General features: G+C 49.5%; 1 protein-coding gene across 5 annotated transcripts in view; it reads right to left on the reverse strand.

Moving 5' to 3' along the window:
- Positions 1-23,596, reverse strand: part of AFAP1L1 (actin filament associated protein 1 like 1) — a 60,045-nt gene extending 36,449 nt beyond the window's left edge. Inside the window, exon 1 of one of the 5 annotated variants that reach the window (XM_044777852.2) lies at positions 23,431-23,596. In XM_044777852.2, the coding sequence (XP_044633787.1) occupies positions 23,431-23,446 (16 nt within the window). In that variant the 5' untranslated portion in view covers positions 23,447-23,596. Of the gene's footprint in view, positions 1-10,362; positions 10,453-23,430 lie in introns of those variants that run through there. The other 4 variants (XM_044777855.2, XM_070517214.1, XM_070517215.1 and 1 more) reach the window with 4 other exon arrangements.
- Between the last annotated feature and the right edge of the window lie 482 nt (positions 23,597-24,078).

The following is a 24,078-nucleotide window of genomic DNA, read 5'->3' on the forward strand; positions in this document are numbered from 1 at the left end:
ATGAAAAGTGCCCTGCCCCGGACTCAGTAAACGCTCACCCCCAGTCAGCTGTTACTGCCGTTACAGCATTTACCACGCTGACGTGTGCTGGGCGGGTCTCTCTGAGAGTCTGTCTCCCTCAGCAGGCTGTGAGGCTCTGGGAAGCACAGAACTTACTATGAATCTCAGCTTCCTTGGCATCTAGTCTGGGGCCCACTCGGTGTGGGTGCTCTGTATGTATTTGAAGAGAGAGGGAATGAAAAGATGACCACGCCAGGACTTTTTTAAAAATAGAAATCTTACGTGTAGATAGTGGCACTTGTTGGAAAAATGTGGTGTTGCAGTTTGTCTGTGGCATTCCATCACCACCTCAAATTTGTTGGAAATGAGCTAAAGGCTGAAAACTGACAGCTACCCCCTTGCGAGCTCTCTCTGCCTCAGGGCACTGGGCTTTCCTCTCAATGTCTCATCTGGTCCCCACAGCACATCTGTGAGTAGGTCCTAGGGGGATACTTGTGCTCCAGAAGATGACGCTGAGGCTGAGGGAAGCTAAGGGCCCATCTCACAGCTTGAAAGAGGAGGAGCCAGGTTGATTCCGAGTCTGTGTGATTCCTAGAGCTCCTGAGTCGCACACCTCCAGGGGGCGCCACTCCCCTCAGAGCCCAAGTGAAAGGTGCCCGCAGGCCGCGCTGCCTCCAGGGCTCGTGCTGTGGCCAGGCCACATGAGCGAGGGCTCTGGATGGGGAGGTTTCCCTCTCTGAAGTAGGACATCATTTAAATCCTTGTAGCCAAATTCTAGCTGTGGTGAAGGAAATCTTTTCAAATGGAATCGCAAACCTCTCTGGCACCAACAGGCATACCAACAGTCAGTTAACCCAGAATATTTACTGAGCACTAATTATGTGCAACTTGGGGGAAATAGGAAGTGAATAAGATACTGTGGCTGTGGGCATATTCTCTCTCTCTCTCACTCACACACACACACAGACACACACACACATGCACACACGCACGCACATAACGACTTGCCAGGGAGGCCATGGTAAATACCCCAGGCAGGCACGGCACCATGGGAGCTTCCCTGTGGCCCGCAGCCGTGGTCCACATGAGAAAATCCACGACACTGCTCTGCCATCACGCAGGAACTTCAAGGCTACGGGGTGCAGTGGCTGTTTCTTCATCCTACTACCAGCGATTCTGAAACTTTGTGGCCTTAGGACTCCTTTATACTTTTAAAAATTATTGAGAACCCCAAAGAGCTTTTGTTTTATGTGGGTTATATCTATCAACATTGACTGTATTAACAATTAAGACGAAGAAGATTTTAAAACACAAGAATACACAGGTGCGCATCCCATTAGTCTTCAGCGCTACCATGTCAACGCATGTCATGTAACCTCTGGAAAACTCCACTGTACACAGGTGACAGGACGAGAGCAAAAAAGGCCTTTAAGGTCTTGGGACTATATAAAAGTAGTTTTAACCTTGCGGACCCCCTGAGAGCATCATGGGGACTCCCCAAGGCATTCTCCATCCCAACCACACCTTTCTGAGAATTGCTATCCTTCAATGAATGACCTCAGATTGCTAAACCTTTTCCGATTTCCTAAGTCCCTTGGTCTGCCCCTTCCTCCTCAACCTCCCTCTCCCCTCCCCCTCCCTCCCTTTCTGTCTCTCTTTCTTTTTTTTACTGTAAGCTTCCAAAGATTTCTTCTTGCTGCTATCAGCAAGTGCCTAGTGCCTATGTGTGGCAGCATTCCTGCTTATAAAAGCTCTCGGGCTTCTAATTTAAGGTTTGTTACAATTGTTTCTAACAAGTAGGTTTGGAGTGAGTTCTCTGCATTTAAAGACAGGAGCTATAGTACCCAAGCTTTGTAACACCTTTTGTCTTTATCCTTGGTCCTGGATGGGATTCCTAACAGAGACCATGACTTTTCATCTAACCGTGATCACAAAAGTCCAAACACAGCAAAGGAGGGAACCGAGTAAATCTGGGAGCAGCAGATGGGGACAGCCAAGCTGCCCAGTCCGGGTGGCGGTTGGCTTCTGCAGCCTGGAAGGAAGTGGCAGGTAGCAGGTGGCAGAGGGACAGTCACATAGTTTTTAAAATGGGTTTGGCAGAGAAGTGTGAGCCAAGGGGGAAGCTCAGCTTGCAGGTCATGAACGGGCTCCCTAGAGCTGAGCAGTTACTGGATACTGGGCGGTTAGCACGCTTCATCTCATTTCATCCTCATAAACCTCACAAGAGGTAGCCGGTGTTGCTATCCGAGCCCTACAAGGGAGGAAATGGAGGCTCTGAGAAGTGAGGCCACCCAGTCAGCAAGCAGCAAGGCCAGGCCTTGAGCTCAAGTCTATGTGACTTCACAGCTTGCACCCCTGTTCCTGAGCAGCAGAGGCCAGGCCAGGGCAGCGAGGAGGTGCGCAGCCCCTCACAGCTCTTCTGCCGAGGGCTCTGGGCTATGTCTTCACTGGGGCTCCTGGCCTGGGTGTCCCCTCACTGGGTGGGTGGGAAATCCTTATTGTGGGGCTGAAATTCCTGCTCAGTGGGCCTCTCTCCCCTGGACCCATTGAACTTCAGAGCCCTAACTATGAAGATCTCATGGAAGAAAAACAAGTGACTCAAAGCGTACACCTGACTTAGCGATACATCATCCCAGACGGAGTCTCATACCTCATGGATGTGGGGGAGCTTTCAGCCAGCGCTCGGCTCTTCAAGGGCAGTACAGAACTCCCCCTAAGCCAGCTTTCAGGTGCACTGAATACAGAAGTGCCTTTGATGGCAGCTTCATCTTTGACGCCTTAGAATTTAAACCACAGGGGTTTAAACCATCAGAGAATTTAATTTGGAGAGAAATCACATGCGTATGATGCACACGACAAACGGATCTGCCAAGGCTCATACATACCCCCAGGACAGCAGCCTCAAATTTTGGCAGTCAGACTCTCCCAGGGGGTTGTCAGAAATGCAGATTCCCAGACCTCCTATCCAGAGTCTGACTCAGTAGGTCCTGTACTGGGACCCAGGAATCTGCATTTTTTATGTGTGTGTGTGAGGAAGATTGGCCCTGAGCTAACACCTGTGCCACTCTTCCTCTATAGTATGCGGGACGCTGCCACAGCGTGCCTTGATGAGCGGTGCTAGGTCCGCGCTCTGGATCTGAACCCATGAACCCCGGGCCGCCAAAGCAGAGAGCGCCAACCTGACCACTACGCCACGAGACCCGCCCCAAGAATCTGCATTTTTAAGTACTCCCGGTGATTCTAAGGTTCAAGCTTTGAAAAATACTCCACCAGAAAACACACACTACACGGCATGTCTGTGAATATAAGGAACCTGGGAAGACTTCCCTCATTCCTTAAAAAATTATCATTAGACCTGGCTTTCTGAAACAACTGAGAGTCAGGTGGGAACAGGAGCCCTTACAGAAGATTGTTACTAGCTGGAGCGTGGAGTCTTGCTTAGAAGAGCAACGCTGAGGGCTTTGGGGTCAGACCTGTGTGAATTGGAATTCTTGTGCTGCAAATTCTGAGCTGTACAAAGATGGGCATGTTAGAGAATTCTGAGCCATGGTTTTCTCATCTGTGAAATGAGAATAATAGGAGCCCAGCCTCCTAGGCTGTTGTTGTTGCTACTTCCTAATACTCCCCAGAACCATGCAGACTCCACCGTATTGATGGATGGTATCGAGCGACAGATTTGCTAGAGATGTTGTAACAAGGGCTGTGAGGATGGGGACTAGGTCTCAGTCATAGTGGATGTCCAACGAGCATTTATTCAACGAACGTGATATTTTGATGACCTAGTCTAAATTTTTCATTTTAAAGATGTGGAAAGCGAAGGTCAAAGAGGTTATTTGGCTTAGTTACGGTCACACAACCAACTGAAAATAGAAGTATCTAGTGTTAGATTCACACAGAGCTGACGCTTAGAGGAATCACAGAAGAGCGGCTAAGAGCACAGGCCAGAGCACAGGCCGTGCACATCTGGGCCCCCTCCCAGCTCTGCCGCCTTCCCAGCAGTGGGCCCCGGGGGAAATTTCTTAACTTTGCTAAACTTTCAGTTCTTTATCTGCAAACAGAGTGAGTAGTAACAGTAGCCGCTTCACATGGTCATTGTGAAGATGAAAGGAAGTAACTGGTATGGCGCTCAGAGCACTCAACAGGTGCCCTGTTCACTCCTGTGACCTCCCGGCAGCCTCAGGTGTGTGGCAGGCACAAGGGAGGGGGGTATCTGGGGGCAAGAGGATGTCATGGGACTCTGCAAGCCCCACCACGCAGACTGTTCATGGCTCCAGGCTTGACACCGAGCTTGAGCTTGGAGTGCTTAAGGCTGTAGGAGGCCGTGGAGCCCCTTCCCCTCGGGCTCACATCCCAAGGACCCTTTCTACGCTAGGTGAAGGGACAACATCTTCCAGTTGGAGGGGCAGTAATGCAACCCTGACATCCTGTCCTCACCTCCCCAGTCAGGAAAGATGTCACTCACCAACCTGCCCCTTCCCATCTTCACTCCTGGTCTAAGTCATCTCTGCTTTCCGAGGGTAGACCAGGGCATCAAGACAGGGCTGTCTTTCATGTCTAAAGTTTATTTAGAACGATGAATACATTTCATTGATCTTGTTTGGTTTAGCTGAGCCTTAGGGAGGTACAGAGAATTCCAATGAGGAAAAAAACACAGGAAGAAACGGTCTAATCATTGTTTACAAGTCTTTAATCTTTCGCTGAGTGGGACAGACGGGCACAGAAACCCAAGATGGGTGATAATTGTTCTCTGGGATGCAAGAAAGTTTGCCAAATAAAATTAGAAGGCTATTTAAAAATATATCTAAGATTAGACCACCAAGTGCTTATTGTTCCTGGTGAATACCCAGCTAAGACTAAGATCAATTTTCTCTCTGGTCCTCCACACTCCCCACCTAAGTGAAATCACACCACTCTCCTTGTGGTACTTCTCATGGTGAAATGTTATATTTACAAGTCGTCCCCCCCTTATCCACGGTTCCAGTTACCCGTGGCCAATCTCAGTCCTAAAACATTAAATTGAAAATTCCATAAATAAATAATTCCTAAGTTTTAAATTGCACGTGTTCCAAGTAGGGTGATGAAATCTCGTGCCATCCTGCTCCGTCCCACCGGGGACGTGAATCATCCCTTTGTCCAGTGTATCCACGCTGTATATACAGCTACCCACCCATTAGCCTGTTAGTTAGGAGAAAACATAACATCTATAGGGCTTGAGATGATCTGTGGTTTCAGGCATCCACTGGGGGTCTTGGGAACGTAACCCCCGCAGACAAGGGGGGACAAGTGTACTTATGTATTTCATTGATTAACGTCAGTTGCCCCCCTTGAGCCTGAACTCCATGAGGGCAGGAATAGCACCAGCTTTTGCTTACTTTACAGAGTAAATCAGTGTGTAAGCATTTATGGAACGAATGAATTCTTGAATAAACTTTTCTTAAGAGTTGATGAAGTCCAGCAGCCAGTGAATGTGGTTTTTTTTTTTTGAGGAAGATTAGCCCTGAGCTAACTACTGCCAATCCTCCCCTTTTTGCTGAGGAAGACTGGCCCTGAGCTAACATCTGTGCCCATCTTCCTCCACCATATACGTGGGACGCCTACCACAGCATGGCTTTTTGCCAAGTGGTGCCATGTCTGCACCCGGGATCTGAACTGGCGAACCCCAGGCCGCCGAGAAGCGGAACGTGCGCACTTAACCACTGCACCACCAGGCCGGTCCCGTGAATGTAATTTTAAAACCATGTCTGTCCTCAAAGTGGCTCAGCATAGTAAAAACATGCTTGAAAAAAAGAAAAAACAGGTCACAAGAAGCCCTTGGGAACAAAAGGACGCAGAAGCCCAATTTCTCCCTGGGCTGGGCTCCCCAAATGCTATTTGGTTGAACATATATCCCTTGCGTGAATATCGCTGCCAACGGAAGCACACGTCGTAGTTGGGATTTTAATCCTAACATATAAATTGGGAAATAATGACAACTAACATACACTGAGCAACTCAAACCACTTGAGTTCAAGTCCTGTTTCCCCGTTTCCTAGCTGTTCACCTTTGGGACACTTACACACCCACCCAGTGCTTCAAGGACATCATCGGTAACCTATGAGCAGATGCAGCTCTTCAGTGGGGATGGCCCTAACACGTGAGAATGTGCCTAGAACTGTGTCTGGTATGTAGTAAGCACTCAATAAATGTTAGCTGTTTATATCATTCTTCTATTACTTTTATAGAAGTCATACCCTGTTGCAAGAGATTTACATGCATTATTTACACGACCTAATTCTTATGATAAGGTGGGTTAGCCCCATGTTACAGCTGTGGGAACTGAGGATTGCAGAGTGGGGAGACTTCTGGGGGGCTACTCAGCGATGCCTCCCCCAGTGCTCCTTCAGGACGCTGCTTCTGTCTATGTCCCGCTCCGGGTTAACTCCGCAGAGAGGCCACCAGCTACACAGGGGAGGCCGGCAGACTTGCCCCTCCATTTCATGGGTGTAGAAATGTGTCCTAACCCTGCCCACGTGCTCTTCTGGTTGCTGGAGATCTCCCCACCTGGGCGCATGTGGACATCTCACTTCCTTCCTCTGAATTTACCAGCCCTTCTCTCTGAGCCCAAGTGAAGGGCAAACAGTGGGCAGAGCGTCAGAGGGGATGGCACTGGTGGGACTTGCATTGTTGAGCACTAAAACAAGCATTTCCTGTTGTCCCAGAGAGTACAGGGAAGACCAGGGTGCACACTGGCTGGAAAAGAATGGAAAAGGAACAGCAAAGAAACCCCAGCTGCAAAGCCAATGTCTTGGTGTTGACTGCGCTCCAGAAGTTAAATATAGCCCCTGTGAGGGAGAGCAAGGGCTGGCAAGGTCACCTTAGAAGGCTTGTGCATGTGTTAATTATGGCTCTCGCAGGAAGCTGAATATCCTCTATGCTGAAGAGAACAGTACAAGTCTGACTCCATGGGACAGAAACACAGAATCCTGAGGGAGGGAGGTGGTGAAGAGTGCAAGGTTTGGGATTTGGTATTAGAGGCTCTGGTTTGGATTCTAACTCCTCCCACTTACTAGTGTGGAAACTGGGGTAAGTCCTTAACCCCTCTGAGTGTCATCTTCCTCTTCTGGAAGGAGGAGTTTACAATCCCCATGCAGGTGTGAAGGGGAAATGGGAAAGGGCTAGGAAAGGGTTTGTAAACTGTGGGGATTACTATTAGGGATGGGAAGGTAGCACGATTCTCTGATCTCCTGTTATTTCAGGAAGACAGGGAGGCAAGAGGTAAGGGGGGTTGAAGGTCAGTGGGGAAGGTCGTGGGGTCGTTTCTGGGGGACTCACTTCCCAGGAGTCAGGCCAGGGTGACAGGCTCAGGGAAGCCCTGAATCTCAATGGCCTTTCCAGCAGCAGCTCTGCTCAGGTCCTGTCATCTGCCAGCAAAGCCCTCGTTCGGGCTCTTTGTTTCTCAGCCCAGGGAAGCCGTCGCTCCCGCACCAAGACATTTCCAGACAGGAGGGGGTGAGGAAGTCACTTTTGGCTGTGGGACTGGGCTCTCCCAGAATTGTTCCTTTGTCTGCAGATTCCTCCCCATTTAGCTCACAAAGGAAATGGGTCCAGGAGGAAGTGGAAAACTGCGACATACACACGGACACACACGCTCACCCCCACACGCAAGATGGCAGCTGTTTCCGTTTCCAGCAGTCTGCACCATCTCTTCCCCAAAGGCCTGGGAAACAGCAGCAGTCCCGGGAGTGGTCTGGGAGACCCGATGATAAAAGCAGGGAGCAGGTTTGAGCCCTTAAGTGATGTTCCAGATGTTGTGCTAGGCATTTTGCACGGATTACTTCATTTAATCCTCACAATGACCCCGTGAGGTAGGTACCGTTTTTACCTTCTGTTTTACACACAAACCAAGCGAGGCTCAGAGAGTCACAGTCATTTGTCTAAAGGCACACAGCTGGCAGAACCAAGATTCAAACCGAGACCTAACTCTAGGGCCTAAGCTTTTGATCGCTGCATCATACCTGGCCTTCTCCTTCTAACAGAGGTTCCCGACCCCTAAAGCTTACTGGAGCCAGTAGTGGGCGCCTCATGACCCTTCCCCACTGACGTCCAGTCAGAGGATGGGCACCCGGTCTGAGGCCTAGATGGCACTGGGCTTTCTGCACCTGAGCAGTTTGAGTTTGGACCCATCTCACCAACAGCCTGGGGCAGACACCAAGGTGTCTGGCTAGGGGGATATGGCTAATGCAGATAATAATAAAGACATCCAAGAATGACAGCGAACATTTATTGAACACTTCTTACACACTAGGTACTGTGCCTAACACTTTTCTTTCCTTTTTTAAATAGGACCTCAAGCAGACAAAAATTAGGCTAACCCTAATCCTTACTGCATGGCTGTGTGGCCTTGGGCAAGTCGCTTCATGTCTCTGAGTCTCAGTTTCCTCAACGTTAATGAGGGGTCATGATAACTGCCCTACCCACCTCTCGAGCCTGTTGTGAGACTCAGGTCCAACACTGCCTGTGAGAAAGGAGAGCACGCTGAACTGAAGTTCCGTAAACTGATAAATTGTGATGAATAATGTACGTGCCCTCTGTCCCCCTCCCCAACTCAAGCAACAGAACCCCTGTGGGATTCAGGAGATGAGACTGGACCGCATCCTCATTCAGAAAGGCAAAGGATGAGGTTGACAGTCAGCCCAAAGAAACCTTGTGTGATAAAGGAACCAGAGAACCATCAGTAGATGCTTCAGGGTGCACCAACAGGAACACAGTATATATTTATCTTTCTTCTATTAGATGGAGTTTAAAAAAAATGATTATTTTTACTATTTCTCACCCATTGCCAGTATCTGAAACCCACCCCAGTGCTCTTTGTTTAAGTGTTCCCTCTGCACGGCTTTTTCTCCAACTGCTACCCACTGCTAGCTGTGTGACCCTGGACAAGTTACTTAACTTCTCTGTGTGTCCTCATCTGCAAACTGAGGATTCTAATAATACGTACAACGTTACAGGGTTGTCCTGAGGATCCAGGCAGGTATTCTATAACATGCTGAGAGCAAGTTGACTATTACTGCTATTTTAAAATCTCCCCCACTCCCCAGATAGTGCCCACTCATCCTTTGAGAGTTTGTTTAGACGTCACTTCCTCCAGGAGGCCTGGCCTGCCTTCCTGGGGAGGTGAGGTCACCCTGTTGTACCCTCCAGAGCAGACGACTTGTTCAATGTCCTTCTCCATTAAACTGTGAACCCACGAGGGCAGAGATGATACCTGATCTAATCTGCCACTGCGGCCCCGTGCCTGGCACAGGAATGCGTACACAGGAGGGGCCCTGGGGAGGGATCAACTGACAACCCAGAATTCAGAGGAAGGACCACAGACTGGGGAGGGGGCCGTAAATTCTGCTATGACAACTGTTTCCAGGAGCAGAAGGGCTCATGGGGTGGGGGAAGAGGGAGGGGGTGGAGCAGACTTGTTCCCTGCGGTGCTGGGGGCTCTGGAGGGCAGACCTGGACCCGTGGGTGGCAGCTCCAAGACCACAATATTAGGTTCACCGTATAGAAGTTGTTTCCAAAAAAGGAAAATTTCCGAGAGGTGCTGAGCCCAGGTGGGAGAGCCCCAGGGCAGGAAGGCAGGGGCGAGTCAGGACAGTGGGTAGTTGAGACACTAGGCGGCTGGGGCAAGAAACGCCCGGAACCAAACCTGGGATGTGCACTCCCAGTGCCCAGTGACCCCGGGCTGGTGATGTCACCTCAGTTTTCCCATCTGTGAAATAGAGATAAAGCAAGCACTCGCCTCGGAGGGCTGTGGGAGCAGAAAGGAAGGTGACATGTGAGCAGTGTTAAGCCCTGTGCCCAGCACATGTGAACCCCTCCGTGAAAGCTGGTTTTTACTATGGATGTTGTCGCTGTTGTCAGTAATCACAGGGGATTCGGGCTTCACGCAGGGGTTACACTAGATGTTCTGGATGGGAGGCTAAAGGTCAGGCTCAGAATGGCCGCTCTGACTCCTGCCCAGGTGGGACGTCCCTCCTTTTCCCTTCCTTCCTTCCCCTCGCCTCCCAGGGCGAACCCTGGGTTTGGTTCTGGGCCAGGCGCCCAGGAATCCAGCCCACAGGAAGCCCAGCTATCCTGGGGCACGCTTTGGGAGACCCCTGGGGTGATTCCTGCCTCCACGGCTGGCGGTGGGCATCAAGAAGATGACGGCTGAAGGTCCTAGGAACAAATGGAGTCTTGAAGAGCCCCAGAAGTGTCTCCTCCGCTCCCCCATTAGACCAACAATTCTGTATAATTAACTCTATTCGAAAACCGACCGAGTTGAAGTTTTACATTTCCCTGCGCTTAACCTAAACACGAAGGTGAGTTAACCTCATCCGGTCTGCTGCTCACCTGAAATATTTGCTGCAGCTCCCAACCGCTCGCCTCTTTCCAGTCTCGCCCCTTCCACCCTGAGGCGAGCTCACTGTGCGCTTTCATACTTTCCCCAAATAGCAACCCTTGGCACCACCTGCTCCTGCTCACGCCTCGTCAGTAGCTCCCTGGGGCCTGGACACTGGTTTCCTTTGTGACACACGTGTCCAAAACCCCTCACCTGCTCCATGCACTCCCTGTGGCTTATCCCCAGCTCTTCTGTAACCCCATCACTTCCCGGGATGGGCAGGCGAGAAGCAAGAGGGAAAGTGTTCCAGAGAGAACTTGGATTCCTGTTGCAAATTCATTAAGAAAGGTGATCATCTGCCAACCTGTATTTTAAGCATTATCTTTTTTTTTTTTTTTAATTGAATGCTTCCTACGTGCTGCATGCTTGCCTTGCCTGAATCCAATGATCCCTCCTGGGCAGGCAGGAGATTGTTATCTCCATTTTTAGTTGAAGAAACTGAGACTTGGGATTAAGTGGAAGGAGTAGAGCCGGGATTCAAACCGGGCAACCTGACACGGCAGCCAGTGCACTCAGTTCCCACATTGTGCTGCTTCTATTATTAGTTACAAATGGAGAGCAACACAGCCTCTCCGGGACGGGGACAGACCCAGTTAGGGACCTGCAGGATAAGGACTCCAGGCTCCATCTAACCTCTACCTGCTTCTCTGGGCAGTAGGTAGGCACGCCCACCCGAATCGCGCCCCCGCCCCCCAGCATGCTTCTGTGTCTTTCTTCTATCCACGTCACCATTTTCTCCATCTGGAATACGCTCCCCTCCTTGTTCCTGAGGCCCCTCGCTACAAAGTGTCTCTTGAGCCCTCTGGTTCTTTCCATATTCTCTTTGATGGACACTGACAAAATATGACCTCATGTCAGAAGTCTTGGTGACAAAGTCTTAGTTTCTCTGCCTCCCTACGAGATTCAGGGCACAGGGACCCTGAATGGCCCCCTGGGACCCCTCAGAGCTGCCCCTGGTTGCTGGCTGCAGGCCAGGAAACGTGATCGGTTGCTCTGGCTGCCCAGCACACTCCTAGATCAGTTTTCTTCTTGGTTCAAGTGGAGCTAAAAAAATCCCCCTTGGTTTCATATCAGCTGGATCTGCTCTCAGTAAACCCTTCAACAAGAATGGGCAGGAAGAATAAATATTTATTCTATAAATGAATACATCTGGTTCCATCTTCAAAAGAAGCTTTAGTATAAATCACAATAATTCCTCCATTCTAAGATGCCACAGATTGAATGCTGTTTTATCTATTAAGTAACAGCTTTTTGAAAAAAAGAGGAAAATGAACAAATTAATATATCAGTTTAAGATATGTTCTGATTTTTAGAGAATGTGTCTTAGTATCAATGAAATATTAAAAAAGATACAGTCCAATTCAATTTTTATTTTATTCTTTCAGTTCTAGTGGTCTCAGAAAAAAGGCTCTGCAGCCTTGACTAAACCATGGTGAAGCAGGAGAGGTATGAGCAATGTCCCAGCCCGGAACCCCTGGGGGCTGCTGGGTCAGCGAGGGCACCTCACAACCACCCATGCACTAACGGCAGCCCTGAGGCCCCCAAGCCAATGGACAGGTTTTGTCCCCAGCAGAACTATGTCTATGCTCTGCTGATACCTCAGGACCCATGAGTGGTTCCATGGAAAGCCAACTGGGAGTTCATCATGTGACCTTAGGCGAGACACTGCCCCTTGCGCCTCAGTTTCCCCAGTTATAAAATGAGGGGCATAGGATCAGATAGGTGGTTTTCAAATGCTCTTCTGATGGAGCTATCGGATCTGTGTAGCTTCCTGAGGGGCTGCCGTGGGAGTAAGAGAGATGGAGCAGCCTACACTCAATATTCTCAGTCCTACTTCACCAAGAGCAGCTCTACGGCTTCAGATTTTGTTTGCAAAAGGATTCTGAGGCCAAAAGGAGTTTGGAAAACTCTGGTAAATGGCATTCTGGGATCCTTCCAACACTACTCTTGAATACATACTCTGTGTGATCTAAGGACAGTGCTTCATTCCTCAGCCTGGACACACCCTCAGAATCCTTCTCACCACAGTGCCCCAGGCAGACACTCCCCAAACTCTCGACCGTCTAATCCAGGGGTTGGCAAACCATTCTGCGAAGGATCAGAGAGTACATACTCTAGGCTTTGCAGGCCATATATAGCCTCTGTTGCAACTACTCAACTGCCCTTGCAGTGAGAAAGCAGTCATAGCCAGTACAGAGTGAATGGGTGTGGCTGTGTTCCAATAAAACTTTATTTACAAAAAGAGATGGTAGGCTGGACTTGGTCCACGGCCGAGGTGTGCTGATCCCTGCTCTCTAACATTTGGATCCGACAGGTGAAGAAACTGAAGCCCAAGGAGGGGATTCAAGGAACCCCTTGAATTTGGGTTTGGTTGGGCTCCCATCTCCCGGGCAGGGAGGGTGCGTCCACCACTCCACCCTGCTCGCTTAGCCACGACTCTTACCCGAATTTGAACTTCGGGCATCTGGGACGACACGGTTGAGGGAACGGTGCCTGGAAAAGGCACGTGCCCCACTTCTCCCTCTCAGGAGATCAGTTTTCCCCCAGGTTCTTAGAGGGCTATAAAAAGCCCCTGAGCTTGCCTCCTGCGGGACGTGCTGTCGGTAAATTCCCCAGAGCTGGAATGACTGAAATGTGGTGCCACATTCTGACCCCGCCGCAGCCTGACAGCTGTGCCACGGAGAAGAAGGACGCCTGGCCGGTGACGGCCCCGCCACCCCCACTGGGGATGTGGCTGGGATTCCCCGAATGGAATCTGAGATGGAGGACAAACCCTGCCTGGACCCTCTTGAGGCAGCCTCTTTGTTAATTCCAGGAGGATGAGAGCTTCTTGAATTCTAAACACCACCACGCTGAGGACCATAGCAGGAGGGTGAAGGGCAAGAAATAAAATCTCACGCCAGCTGCCCGGCCATACCATTCACTGCTGGAGGGTGTCCCCTGGAATTGTTCAGATCCCCTTGCCCTCGACTGCTTCTTGGCACCTTCCCTGCCCCCCACCTTGAGATCTTTACCTAATAAGTCCTTGTGGCTTATCTAGCAAGTCCTTCACAGAACTGGCCTGGGGACAACCCTCCTACATCCCTGGAGAAGCAGTGGAGAGCAGTGGTGAAAAACCCAGGTTCGGAGGTGGGCGGGGCTGGGTAAATAAATTGACCTTTCTAAGCCTCAGTTTCTTCACCTGTAAAAATGGGGATATTTAAAAATATATATACGCACAACAAAATTTTAATTATGTACTGAAAATAAATTACAGGCAATAACTTTCAAACGCAACAGAAGGCAAAGTTGTGATAAACATTCCTACTGAATTCCCCTGGGGGGTGAGCCCGCAGTGCTCAAGGGAGAGAAATCTCACAAATCTATCAAAAACGTCACACTGTCTGCGCATTCACACTCTGACGTGAGTCACAAACATTCCCTCACGGGGGCTGTACTTATTAGCCTACCACAGAACCAGATTTTGCCATAAACTACAAAACTTTTAATGCAAAATAGTATTTATATACTCATAATTCATATCCATGCCCTATCTGTGATTTTAGAAAATAACAGCTACACATTGTACAGACACTCTTAACTCATAGCCGTAGGCAATATTTTTGGGTGGAATTTCTCCCCCAGTGTTAACGGCGTATTTCATGTACAAAAAGGCCAAACTTCCTCAACTCCATGACCGTCGAGAGGATTAAATGGCTCCATGTACACATGTAAACTGCCTGCTCATGGTGAGTGCTCGGTTGGCTATTATTATTAAACATCTGCTGTGTGTTAGATGTTGGAAATGAGATGAAAAGACAGTCTCAGACCATAGGATTCATATAGACGTAGAAAGGGTATTTATGTTGGTACAATAAAATCTTCTAAAAGCCAAGTCTGCAGAGGGAGGTGGCAAAGTCGGAGGGCGGTAGAAGGGAGCATATGGCAGGGCAGTTTTCACAGGACGCGATGCTGAGTGGTCTCTTTCAGGAAAGGGGAAGAGCAGAGTCATCTTTCTTTCTTTCTTTTTTTTTTTTTGAGGAAGATCAGCCCTGAGCTAACTACTGCCAGTCTTCCTCTTTTTGCTGAGGAAGACTGGCCCTGAGCTAACATCCATGCCCATCTTCCTCTACTTTATACGTGGGACGCCTGCCACAGTATGGCTTTTGCCAAGCGATGCCATGTCCACACCTGGGATCCGAACCGGTGAACCCCGGGCCGCCGAGAAGCGGAACGTGCGCACTTAACCGCTGCCCCACCAGGACAGCCCCAGAGTCATCTTTCTAAACCTCAGTTTTTGCATCTGTCCAATAGGGAGAATGTCTTAGGGCTTTTACCAGACCTGCGAGAAGCCACAGAAGAGGAACTCCGGGCTGGAAGGGCCCCCAGAGAAAGGCTCCCATGTTAGCAGTCAGTTCTCTGTCTGAATATCCCCAATATCACACAGGTTCCTTCCCACCCACAGCGAACCCTGCCCCCTCCACCCCCAACCCATGAACGGCTGCTGAGTGAGAGCATGTAGGATTACCAGGCTCTGAACAAAGCACTCCATAATGCCCCACACCCCTGACACTGAGTTGAAATGGACACAATTGGGAAAAGTGAAAATGCTTCTAAAAGCTGAAAGCTTTATAAAAATGTATGTTCTCGTATCGCAGAAGCGAGCTGCTGAGCCAGCGCGAGAACGTGGGAATTCTGCTTCTACGTCCAGATCATTTTCCACTCGGGGGCTGTGTGCTGGGACATTTACTGGACGCTCACGTTCTCAGGCTAGAGTTCACACCCCCTGGGGGTCCACGGTGGAGGGCAGGGTGGGGTAGGGAAGGAGAAACCCCAAGATAAGCACAGTGCACTTCTGGAGGTCCACTGCATAAAGATATGCTTGGGGGTGGGGGGGGGGTGCGTGTTCAGATATATTATGGACTATAATAGGAAAACTTGCTTGGGTTTTTAAAGATAAAATGAGACATTTCAAGCTTTCAGAGAGCTACTTTGGGTAACAGACCCAAACCCTCAAGTCCCATTTGGTTGAAAAGTGTGAAAGGCAGTACTAGGGGAAGCAATAGGGAATCCGGAAGGTATTTGAGCAGGGTCAAAGGTCATGATAAAAGCAGTGCATTAGAACAGTGAGCACATCAGACTCACCTGGGAGATTTGCAAAAAGTACCATTCCTAAGCTTCATGCCAGACCCATGGATGAGATCTCTGGGGCTTTACTTTCGGTAGGCTCCAGAGGAGATGATTCTGAGCCCAGCCGGACTCGAGAACCACTGCTTCAGACAAATGGAGAGGGTTCCTTAAGACAGAGAGTGGAAACAGGAAGCTCTTATAGGAGGCGACGGGATATGGGAGAAGAAGCCATCCAAGATGCATTTTTCAATAACAGTCAACAGGATTTGGGGTCTTATTGCATAAAGAATGAAGGCAAAGGAAACGATGAATAACGATGAAGTCTACGTTTCTGGCCCTAAAATGAGAATCATTGAGATGGAGAATCCTAGAGCTGAAAGGAGCCATATCCAACTTCTACTCTGTGAATTTTGTATTTTTTCTTTCATTTATGGATCATCTCAACAGACATCTTTTGAGCATCTGCTGTGTACCAAGCATTCTACTAGGTGCTGGGGAAAAAGAGCTGTGAAGCAAGGAAAGGAGGGCCCTGCCGTCACAGAGCTCACCTTGACAGCTCATTCAGTTCCACGATTCATTATAATTACGAAACTGGCAACCAATGAGAAAGAAGTACAGGGTGCTGGGGGCACCTATAAAAAGGAGATGGAGCCTGGGAGACTGCGAAAGAGCGTCTTGAGGAAGTAATGCTTGAGCAGACTGCTAAGGATGAGCAGGAGTTAACCAGGTGAAGGGACAAAGGCCCGTGGGAGGAGAGCTCACAGCAAGAGATGGACAGGGGCCCAAAGTAAGCTGGTGACAGACAGGGCAGGGCCTGGAGGCCACCACTGGACTACAGTTTATATCTTAAGAACAAGGAGAAACCACTGAAGGATGTAAGCATGATCAGGTCTATAGTTTTAAATAACAGTCTTTAATTGCATCAGGCCGTCTTATTCCCAAATTCCCTCCTTAAGCAGAGATAATGCATAAGACCCATTAAAAGCAATGATATAGTGTACATTTAAATAAAAGATGACTGCTTCAGGTTGAAGTATACGCTCCTAGAAGTCCACTTCTCTATAGTTTGCAGGAGGGTCAAGCCTATGGAAACCTCTTGAATATTAAGTGACAGTTGTTCTTAATCTATATATTACTGTGGTCCCCATAGGAGCCATTCTGGTGGCTTCTCTGACTTACGGCCATCCAGCCTCTGCTTCATTATGTCCCTGGGCAACTCCTATTATTGAATAGTTCTTTTCATTTGTATGCTTTCTTCTAGATCAAACCCAAATCGGCCTGTGTTTAACCTCCTTTTTTTTTTTTTTGGTGAGGAAGTTTGGCTCTGAGCTAACATTTGTTGCTAGTTTTCTTCTTTTTGCTTGAGGAAGATTGTCACTGAGCTCACATCTGTGCCAATCTTCCTCTGTTTTATGTGGGATGCCGCCATAGCATGGCTTGATGAATGGTGCTAGGTCCATGCCCACCCGGGATCTGAACCTGAGAACCCTGGGGGTGCCGAAGCTGAGTGCACGAACTTAACCACTATGCCACCGGGCTGGCCCCTGTTTAACCTCTTGTACAGCCTTCTGGAGAGTCTTTCTATTTCCTCTTCTACAGGACAGCTAGTTTGAGAACTGATCCTATGTCCCCCCTTCAAATTCAGTCTTGTTCACAAACAGCCCCATTTCCTTCAATAGCTCCTCACGTGGTTGTGTTGTTAACAGAAAACGAGAAACAGGAAGGGTCACCTGATTTGGTGGTGAATAAAATGAGTTCAAAATTGGGTCACTCGGAGGTTAAGTTGACTTCCGAATGGAAATTTACCACCGGCAGGAGGTAATGCAGGAGTGGAGCCCAAGTCACGGCTGAATAGAAGCTGAGAGTCACCCTCCTAGGGGGCGCCTGGTTCTCCACAGGAGCGCGTGCGGAGAGAGGGCTGAAGTGGTGGGAGAGAGGGGCAAGAGCCAGCGAAGAAGAAAAAGCAAGTGAGCCTCAGGAGGAGATGGGGAATAGCAATTAGTAAGCACCCACCAAATAGTACCCCATTTGGTCTGGGCAGTGGGTGCTGGGCAAATATTACCTCATTCGGTCTCCCAATTCTGGGTGTCATTCTCCCTGCTTTACAGACTGAGGGGTCAAGACTCAGTCGCGTCACTTGCCTTAGGGCAGGAGAAGCCCAGAGGCCACGAGCACCTACAACAGTGGGATTGGGGGCTGGAGGAGAGGCCGAGAAGGCTTCCTGGAGGGATGGAGCAGTGGTTATTTTATTTAACCTAGACTTTCTTGATTCCAAAATCCACACTTCTCCCATCTCAGCAAAGTAGGAGAATACATTTAGAAAGGACTAGAGGGTCAACAGAGCTACAGAGAAGGCCAGGAGGTGGGCCTTGAAGAGGTGACAGATTAGACAAAATGGCAGCCAGGTGTGGCCCCTGCGGGTGGGCCTTCAGCAGAAGGTGCGACTGGAAGTGAGACTGGAGAGAGCAGTGTGGGAAGGACGAGGAGGCTGCAAGTGCTCACCATTTATTTGAGAAGCTTGGCCAGGAAAGAAGGAGGAAGATGCCGAGGGATGGCAGGGGTGTGTGTGTGTGTGTGTAGGTAGAGGTGGTCTTTACTCTTTTGTTCAGTTGCAAGCTTTTTTCAGAAGGGTAAGAAAGATATGACAAGCTGATGGTATCCAAACACAGGATTGTTTTCCCAAACCCGAGATCAGAATGGAATAATGATAGGCTCTTGGCAAAGGGTGCAGAGGGAGGAACACACTTGGCAGGGCGCTCACCCACGTGAGAAGGGGGGTTTGAAACTGATATTTGAGGGAGAGGCAGAAAAAACCCAGACTAAAATGGAGAAGCCAAATGCCACGGAGGCTGAGTGGGACGAGGAAGTGGAAGCAGTGCCCAGTGACCAGAGAAGCCTCCAGAGGAAAGAGAGTAAGGGTCAAATCTCACGGCCCCAGGTGACTGCACTCACCAGTGTAGAGCGCAGCTAAAACCCACATAGTTATATTTGGTAAATATAACATCTGTCGCCTCCTGAATGTTTCCTAAGTGCTAGCCTATATGTATTACCTTTTCCCATGACACCCCAGATGAAACGAAACTGACGTTCAGAGAAATTAAGGAATTGACCCAATTCATAAAAGATCACACAGCTAGAAAGTTGCAGTCAAAACTCAAACCCAGGCTGGTCCATTCTCTGAAGCGCTCAGTTCTACTGAGTCTCCAGGCTGACAAAGGTGACCTCATGGAACGTGTCTGGATGGAGAGGACGACTATGGATGAGTACTCCTCTCAGAGAAAGAGTAACCTATAGAAGGAGTAGAGAATGAACTTGGGGTCAGGGAAGAGGTATAGGAACTCACGGCCTTGGGAACAGAAGTTGGGTGATGGGTCACTGGAGGGGAGGTCATCACAGGAGTAGCTACAGGCCGCTTGGCCAATGGAAGCTACAGATAGGGAAGAAGTGGCTTTCCTAACATAGATCTCAAAGCTGCTGCAACAGAGGCAAGGCGCAGTTAGAATGGTTCTCCTATCATCTCTTGAATAATAAAAATCTCACTTAATGAAAAGCAGAGTTTCATATTATTTCTTGAGTTGCGCAATTTGATCTTCCAAAGAATATAGAATGCAGCAAAACAAACTCCCATCTTGGCTTGAATTCACCTAGTTGAAAAAGAACTAGTTGTGAAGTGGAAAGGAAAGGAACCTCGGGGAAATGAGTCACTTCATATCCTTATACATTAAGAAGGCCTATTGAAAAATCAGAGAAAATTTAGACCAAAGATTTTAAAGAGAAGATGGCTTGAGAAGACTGGAAAGTTCAGAAAAGCAAAGTTGTGAAGACACAAACACAGTGAATAGGCACGAATAAACAGAATAAACAAGAGAAAATGGACATGTTGGCATATGTATTAGTATTTTATCAGTCACTCAGAAATGTCAGTCAGCCAGTGGTCCAATTATTGAAGGTCAGAGATGGATTTCCAAGAGACAAGCACCAAGAAGGAGCTCCAGGATACAGAGAAGGTTACAACCTGGTCCCCATCTTTGAGTTGCACAAAAGCTGTCTAGCTGTGTACTCAAAACAGAGTAGGGACTCAAAAAGTGTCATCAGAGTCAGACCAGCTTGAGGAGGGACCAAGCAGAGTTCTATAAAGCAATTTTATTATGTTGAATCTGATTTAAAAAAAACAAGGTTGTAATTATTATAATGGCCAGTGTTTATTGAGTGGGCCCCACGTGCTAGGTACTGTTTGAAGTATTTTCCATGCATTTTATATTTACAACAGCCCCAAGAAATAGGTATTATCAGTTTCCACATTTCAACCTCACATGAGGATAGAGTTAACTAACTTTTCCTGTAGAAGATGGTGTCTATAGTCATTAGGCTATAGTGAAGGTGTTACCGTCACCAATGGCTGATTCTCTTTGTATGATGCTCAAGAATCGGGAAATCCTGCTGGAAGGAATTTCATTATAATATAAGTGGTTTCTATGTCTGTTACTGCATCATATGAATCCTGCTTTACTCATGGGAAAACACACATCCTGTTAGAAGAGACATTCTACTTCCCAGGTTTGTTTCCACTCTCCATTCAGCTGACTTGGATGCTGTAATTGCTACTGAAGATCTGAACAGCCCAGCTGAGGCGCGATGGAGGTGCCGGGACCTGGAACAGGGGGATCTGGCATCCAAGCCCTGCTCAAGGGCATGGGCAGGTCACCTGCCACCACGGAGGCAGTCAGCAGCAAGCTTAGGATGAGGACTTTGGTTCCAACCCAGCTCTGTTTCTCACATGGTGAGCAATGGTGCAGTTAATGTCAGGGACCTAACCCTGCTGTTATGGACTGAATTGTATCCGCCCAACTTCATATGTTGAAGCCCTAACCCCCAATGTGACTGTATTTGGAGAGAGGGCCTTTAGGGAGGTGATTAAGGTTAAATGAGGCCATAACGGTGGGGCCCTAACCCCACAGGACTGGAGTCTTATAAGAAGAGGAAGAGACACCAAAGATCTCTCTCTCTCCGTGTGTGCACACAGCGAGAAGGTGGCAGTCCACAAGCTTGGAAGAAAGATCTTGCCAGAAACCAACCCTGATGGCACCTTGATCTTGGACGTCTAGCCTTCCAAACTGTGAGAAAATAAATTTTTACTATGTAAGCCATCTAGTCTGTGGTATTTTGTTCTGGCGGCCCGAGCTGTCTAAGACACCTACTGAGCCTGCTTTCCAGTGAGGTGGGGATTAATGACAGTACCTGCTCAGCACCCCATCCCATTGCCGTGTAAGAAGCAGAGCATGGCGTCCGGCGCACAGTAAGAACCTGACGGTTTCAGTTGTTATTAACAGTGAAGTGTGCTTCCCCCCCCTCCCCCCCACCGAGTATCCCGGGCATGGCAATCCCACTCCTCACATGGTAGGTATGGGGTTGAAATGAGACCTGTGCTGCTTAAACCTTCCCCACAACAGGGGAGATGGCACACACCCACCTGGGGACAGGGGCACAACAAGAAAGGTCTGCTGGAATGATTTTTGAAGTCTTTCACTTTATCTTAAAAACCCACAGGGATTTTGCATTCTAATCCATATAGTGTCATGTCTGCTCTAATTCATATAATGGTCGTGTTTGCAGGAATTTATCAGGGTAGACAACCAAGAATCTAGACAGATAATCTGGTCCTGCGTGCCTCATCCTCTCGACCCGTGTTCTGATATGGCCTTTGCAACGCACAAAGAAGTGTTCTGATGTGACGGTTTAGTAGTTTTCTTTTTTAACCAACATTACTATTAATCAGCTTAGGGCGTCCTATAGGGTGTGTCTCATATCACTAATTAACTAAGTGAACCGCTGTTAGCCAGTTCCTACTGTGCGCCAGGCACTGTGTCAGCAGAGTGACAACGCAGGTCCACTCTCAGCCTTCCGGAAGCTTACATTCTGGAAGGAGAAGTAGATGCTAAAAACACAGTCAGCAACTAATGCTTAGAGTAATGGTACATTGTGACAAGAGCTGTGACAGAGAAGGAAAGTAGGCTAGAACATTCTGGTCACTACCAGATTCCTGGGAAGTCCGACTTCCTAGGAAGAATGCTCTGGAGGCAGCTTTCTTAAGCGAGGTGTTGGTTATGACGAATTTTCAGGGAAGAGAATTATTGTCACTCTTGGTCTGTGTAAGGAGGACATAGTCTGTTTTCCACAATTCTGGGTACGCTAGGTATGGAATTTTTTTTTGTTTTGGTGAGGAAGATTCCTCCTGAGCTAACATCCATTGCCAATTTTCCTCTTTTTTCTGCTTGAGGAAGATTAGCCCTGAGCTAACATCCATGCCAGAGTTCCGCTATTCTGTATGAGGGATGCCACCACAGCATGGCTGAAGAGTGGAGTAGGTCCACGCCCGGGATCTGAACCTGCAAACCTAGGCCACTGAAGCAGAGTGTAAGGAACTTCAACCACTTGGCCACAGGGCCGGCCCCTGGATTTTTGTACTGGGACCATACAGGGCAGTATTTGACAACTTGCAGGGGTGATGGGGTGGGGAGGTGCTCTTTGCTTTACATCCGTGATGTAGGAGGTGCAGACAGAGGGCTGAGGGACATTAGAGTGCCTTTCCTCTCTGACGAGTTTGTATGCTCTTTGCAAACTTGTCCAGGATTCGGTTAACGGGTGAGTTATAAACTGCAGCCTCAGTCCCCAAAGAGCCACATGGAAGCCCCCTCCATTTTCTGCCTTCCAGCCCCTAAAGAAGAGGGTGTAGGCAGTATTTTGTGTTGCAGATGGAGTGGGTGGGGAGGTTGTCCCCAGCATCTTGAACAGGAAGCCTGGGGTCCCCTACAGCCCTCTGCACTGTTAAGCCTGGCTTTCCCTATAATTTACTGGCTTTCCCCTGCCAGCTGCTCGTGTACTCGTCTCTGCCCCCAGTGCCCTCCTAACTGCTCACACCCTGGTCACTCCTTTTTGCCCCCTTGAAGGCCTCAGCACAGCAAACAGGCAGATGGAAGAAGGGTGTTAAGATTATTGTAGGGAAGCGGAGGAATTTCATATTATTGCTAATAATAACAAGAATAACAATGTTTCTCATGTTACAGCACTCGCCACTTTACCAAGCACAGTCACACCTGCCATCTCTTTGGACACTACAGGTGGGAAGTTAGGACCCTGGTGTTCCGAGTCCCAGCCTTGGACACTGCCCCCATGTTTAAGGAAGCTACTTTTTCACAGACGCATGCCCACTGCAGTGTCCAGGCCTTTACTTAAGCACACTCCCCGGAGAATGCCACTCTCTCAGCTGAAGTCAATTCCAATTTCAGCAAGCCCCGACTTCTGTGAAACTTCTATCAAATATTCTCATCCCCCCAAAAAGAGTCTAAGCAGGAAGGAGCCTCGGAGACCATCTAGTTCAACTTTATCACTAGTCCAGAGAGGAGAAGGGACTGGGCTAAGGTCACAGCTTGTTACAAACAGAGCCTGGGCTCAGAGCCCCGCGCATGTACCCACGCACGCCTGCTCCTGCTCCCAATGCCCTAGGCAGCTGCACACTTCAGTCTCCTGGGGCTTCTCACCCGGTGCACAGTAGGGTGTTTTGGAAGTGTAACCTGTCAGCTGTCATGTATCCTTCCTGAGGGGAACGGGGTGGGAGGAGCTCGCCGTCCTCAGGAATCCCGTGGGGAATTCTTTTATGAAGTTAAGACTCTGAGTGAATGAAAAGCCTGGCTTTACACACAGGAGGCAACCCAGCTCGGGGACGTGCGGCACTAATCCAGGCTGCCCGGGCAGCAGGAGGCACCTGCACACACAGCACCGGGTCTTCCAATCCCCCCCGCACCCCCCCACCGCCCCGCTCTCTCTCTCCTCATCCTCTCCGGCCTCTCGATCGCCGTTCTCCCTTCCCCGCCCCGCGCGGCAACAAGTGCGGGCGCCGCGGCTCCTCTTACCCCGGCCTCGGTCCATGGCGCCGGCCGGTCCCCGGGGCGCGCGGAGCACGGCGCGGTGGCTCCGGCCGGGCTGGTGGCGGCGGGCGCGCTGCGCTCTCCAGGCCGGCCCCGCGGGAGCGCCCTCCGCGCGTCCCCTCCTCCAGACAGGATGCTCGCCCGGCGCGCCCGCCCCTCCACGCCGCTCCCGGAATAGCCCGGAGCACGCCTCGCCCCCTGGGCCGCCGGCCGGGGTCCCGCGTCCCGCCCACGCCCGCGCCGCGCCCTGCCCTCCGCACACCCTCCGCGCCCCTGTAGCTGGGGGCCGCAGGACCCACTTCGCGGTTCACACGCTTTCGTCCCGCGCGGCCCACCCCAGCCCGGACCAAGGCAGAGTTCAGCTCTGCTTGCACTCCGCTAGTGATGGGGGGCTTACTATCGCATCTCTCAGCCCACTCCGTCTTCAGATTGCCGAGACTGTTAGAACGTGCTTTTTTTCCGGGTGGAATCAAAACCTTTTTCCCTGTAGCTGCCACCCATTTCCTGAGTTTGAGTTCATCTTCTCCATTCGACCCGTCTTTCCCGAGTACCTTCTAGGGCCAGACAGTGGACCAAGTGCTATGCCAGTACAGTGACAACAACTGTGTGAAACAGCAGGGAAATGATAATAAT

The sequence above is a fragment of the Equus asinus genome, chromosome 9, assembly GCF_041296235.1.
Source record: "Equus asinus isolate D_3611 breed Donkey chromosome 9, EquAss-T2T_v2, whole genome shotgun sequence".
Taxonomy (NCBI): Eukaryota; Metazoa; Chordata; class Mammalia; order Perissodactyla; family Equidae; genus Equus; species Equus asinus.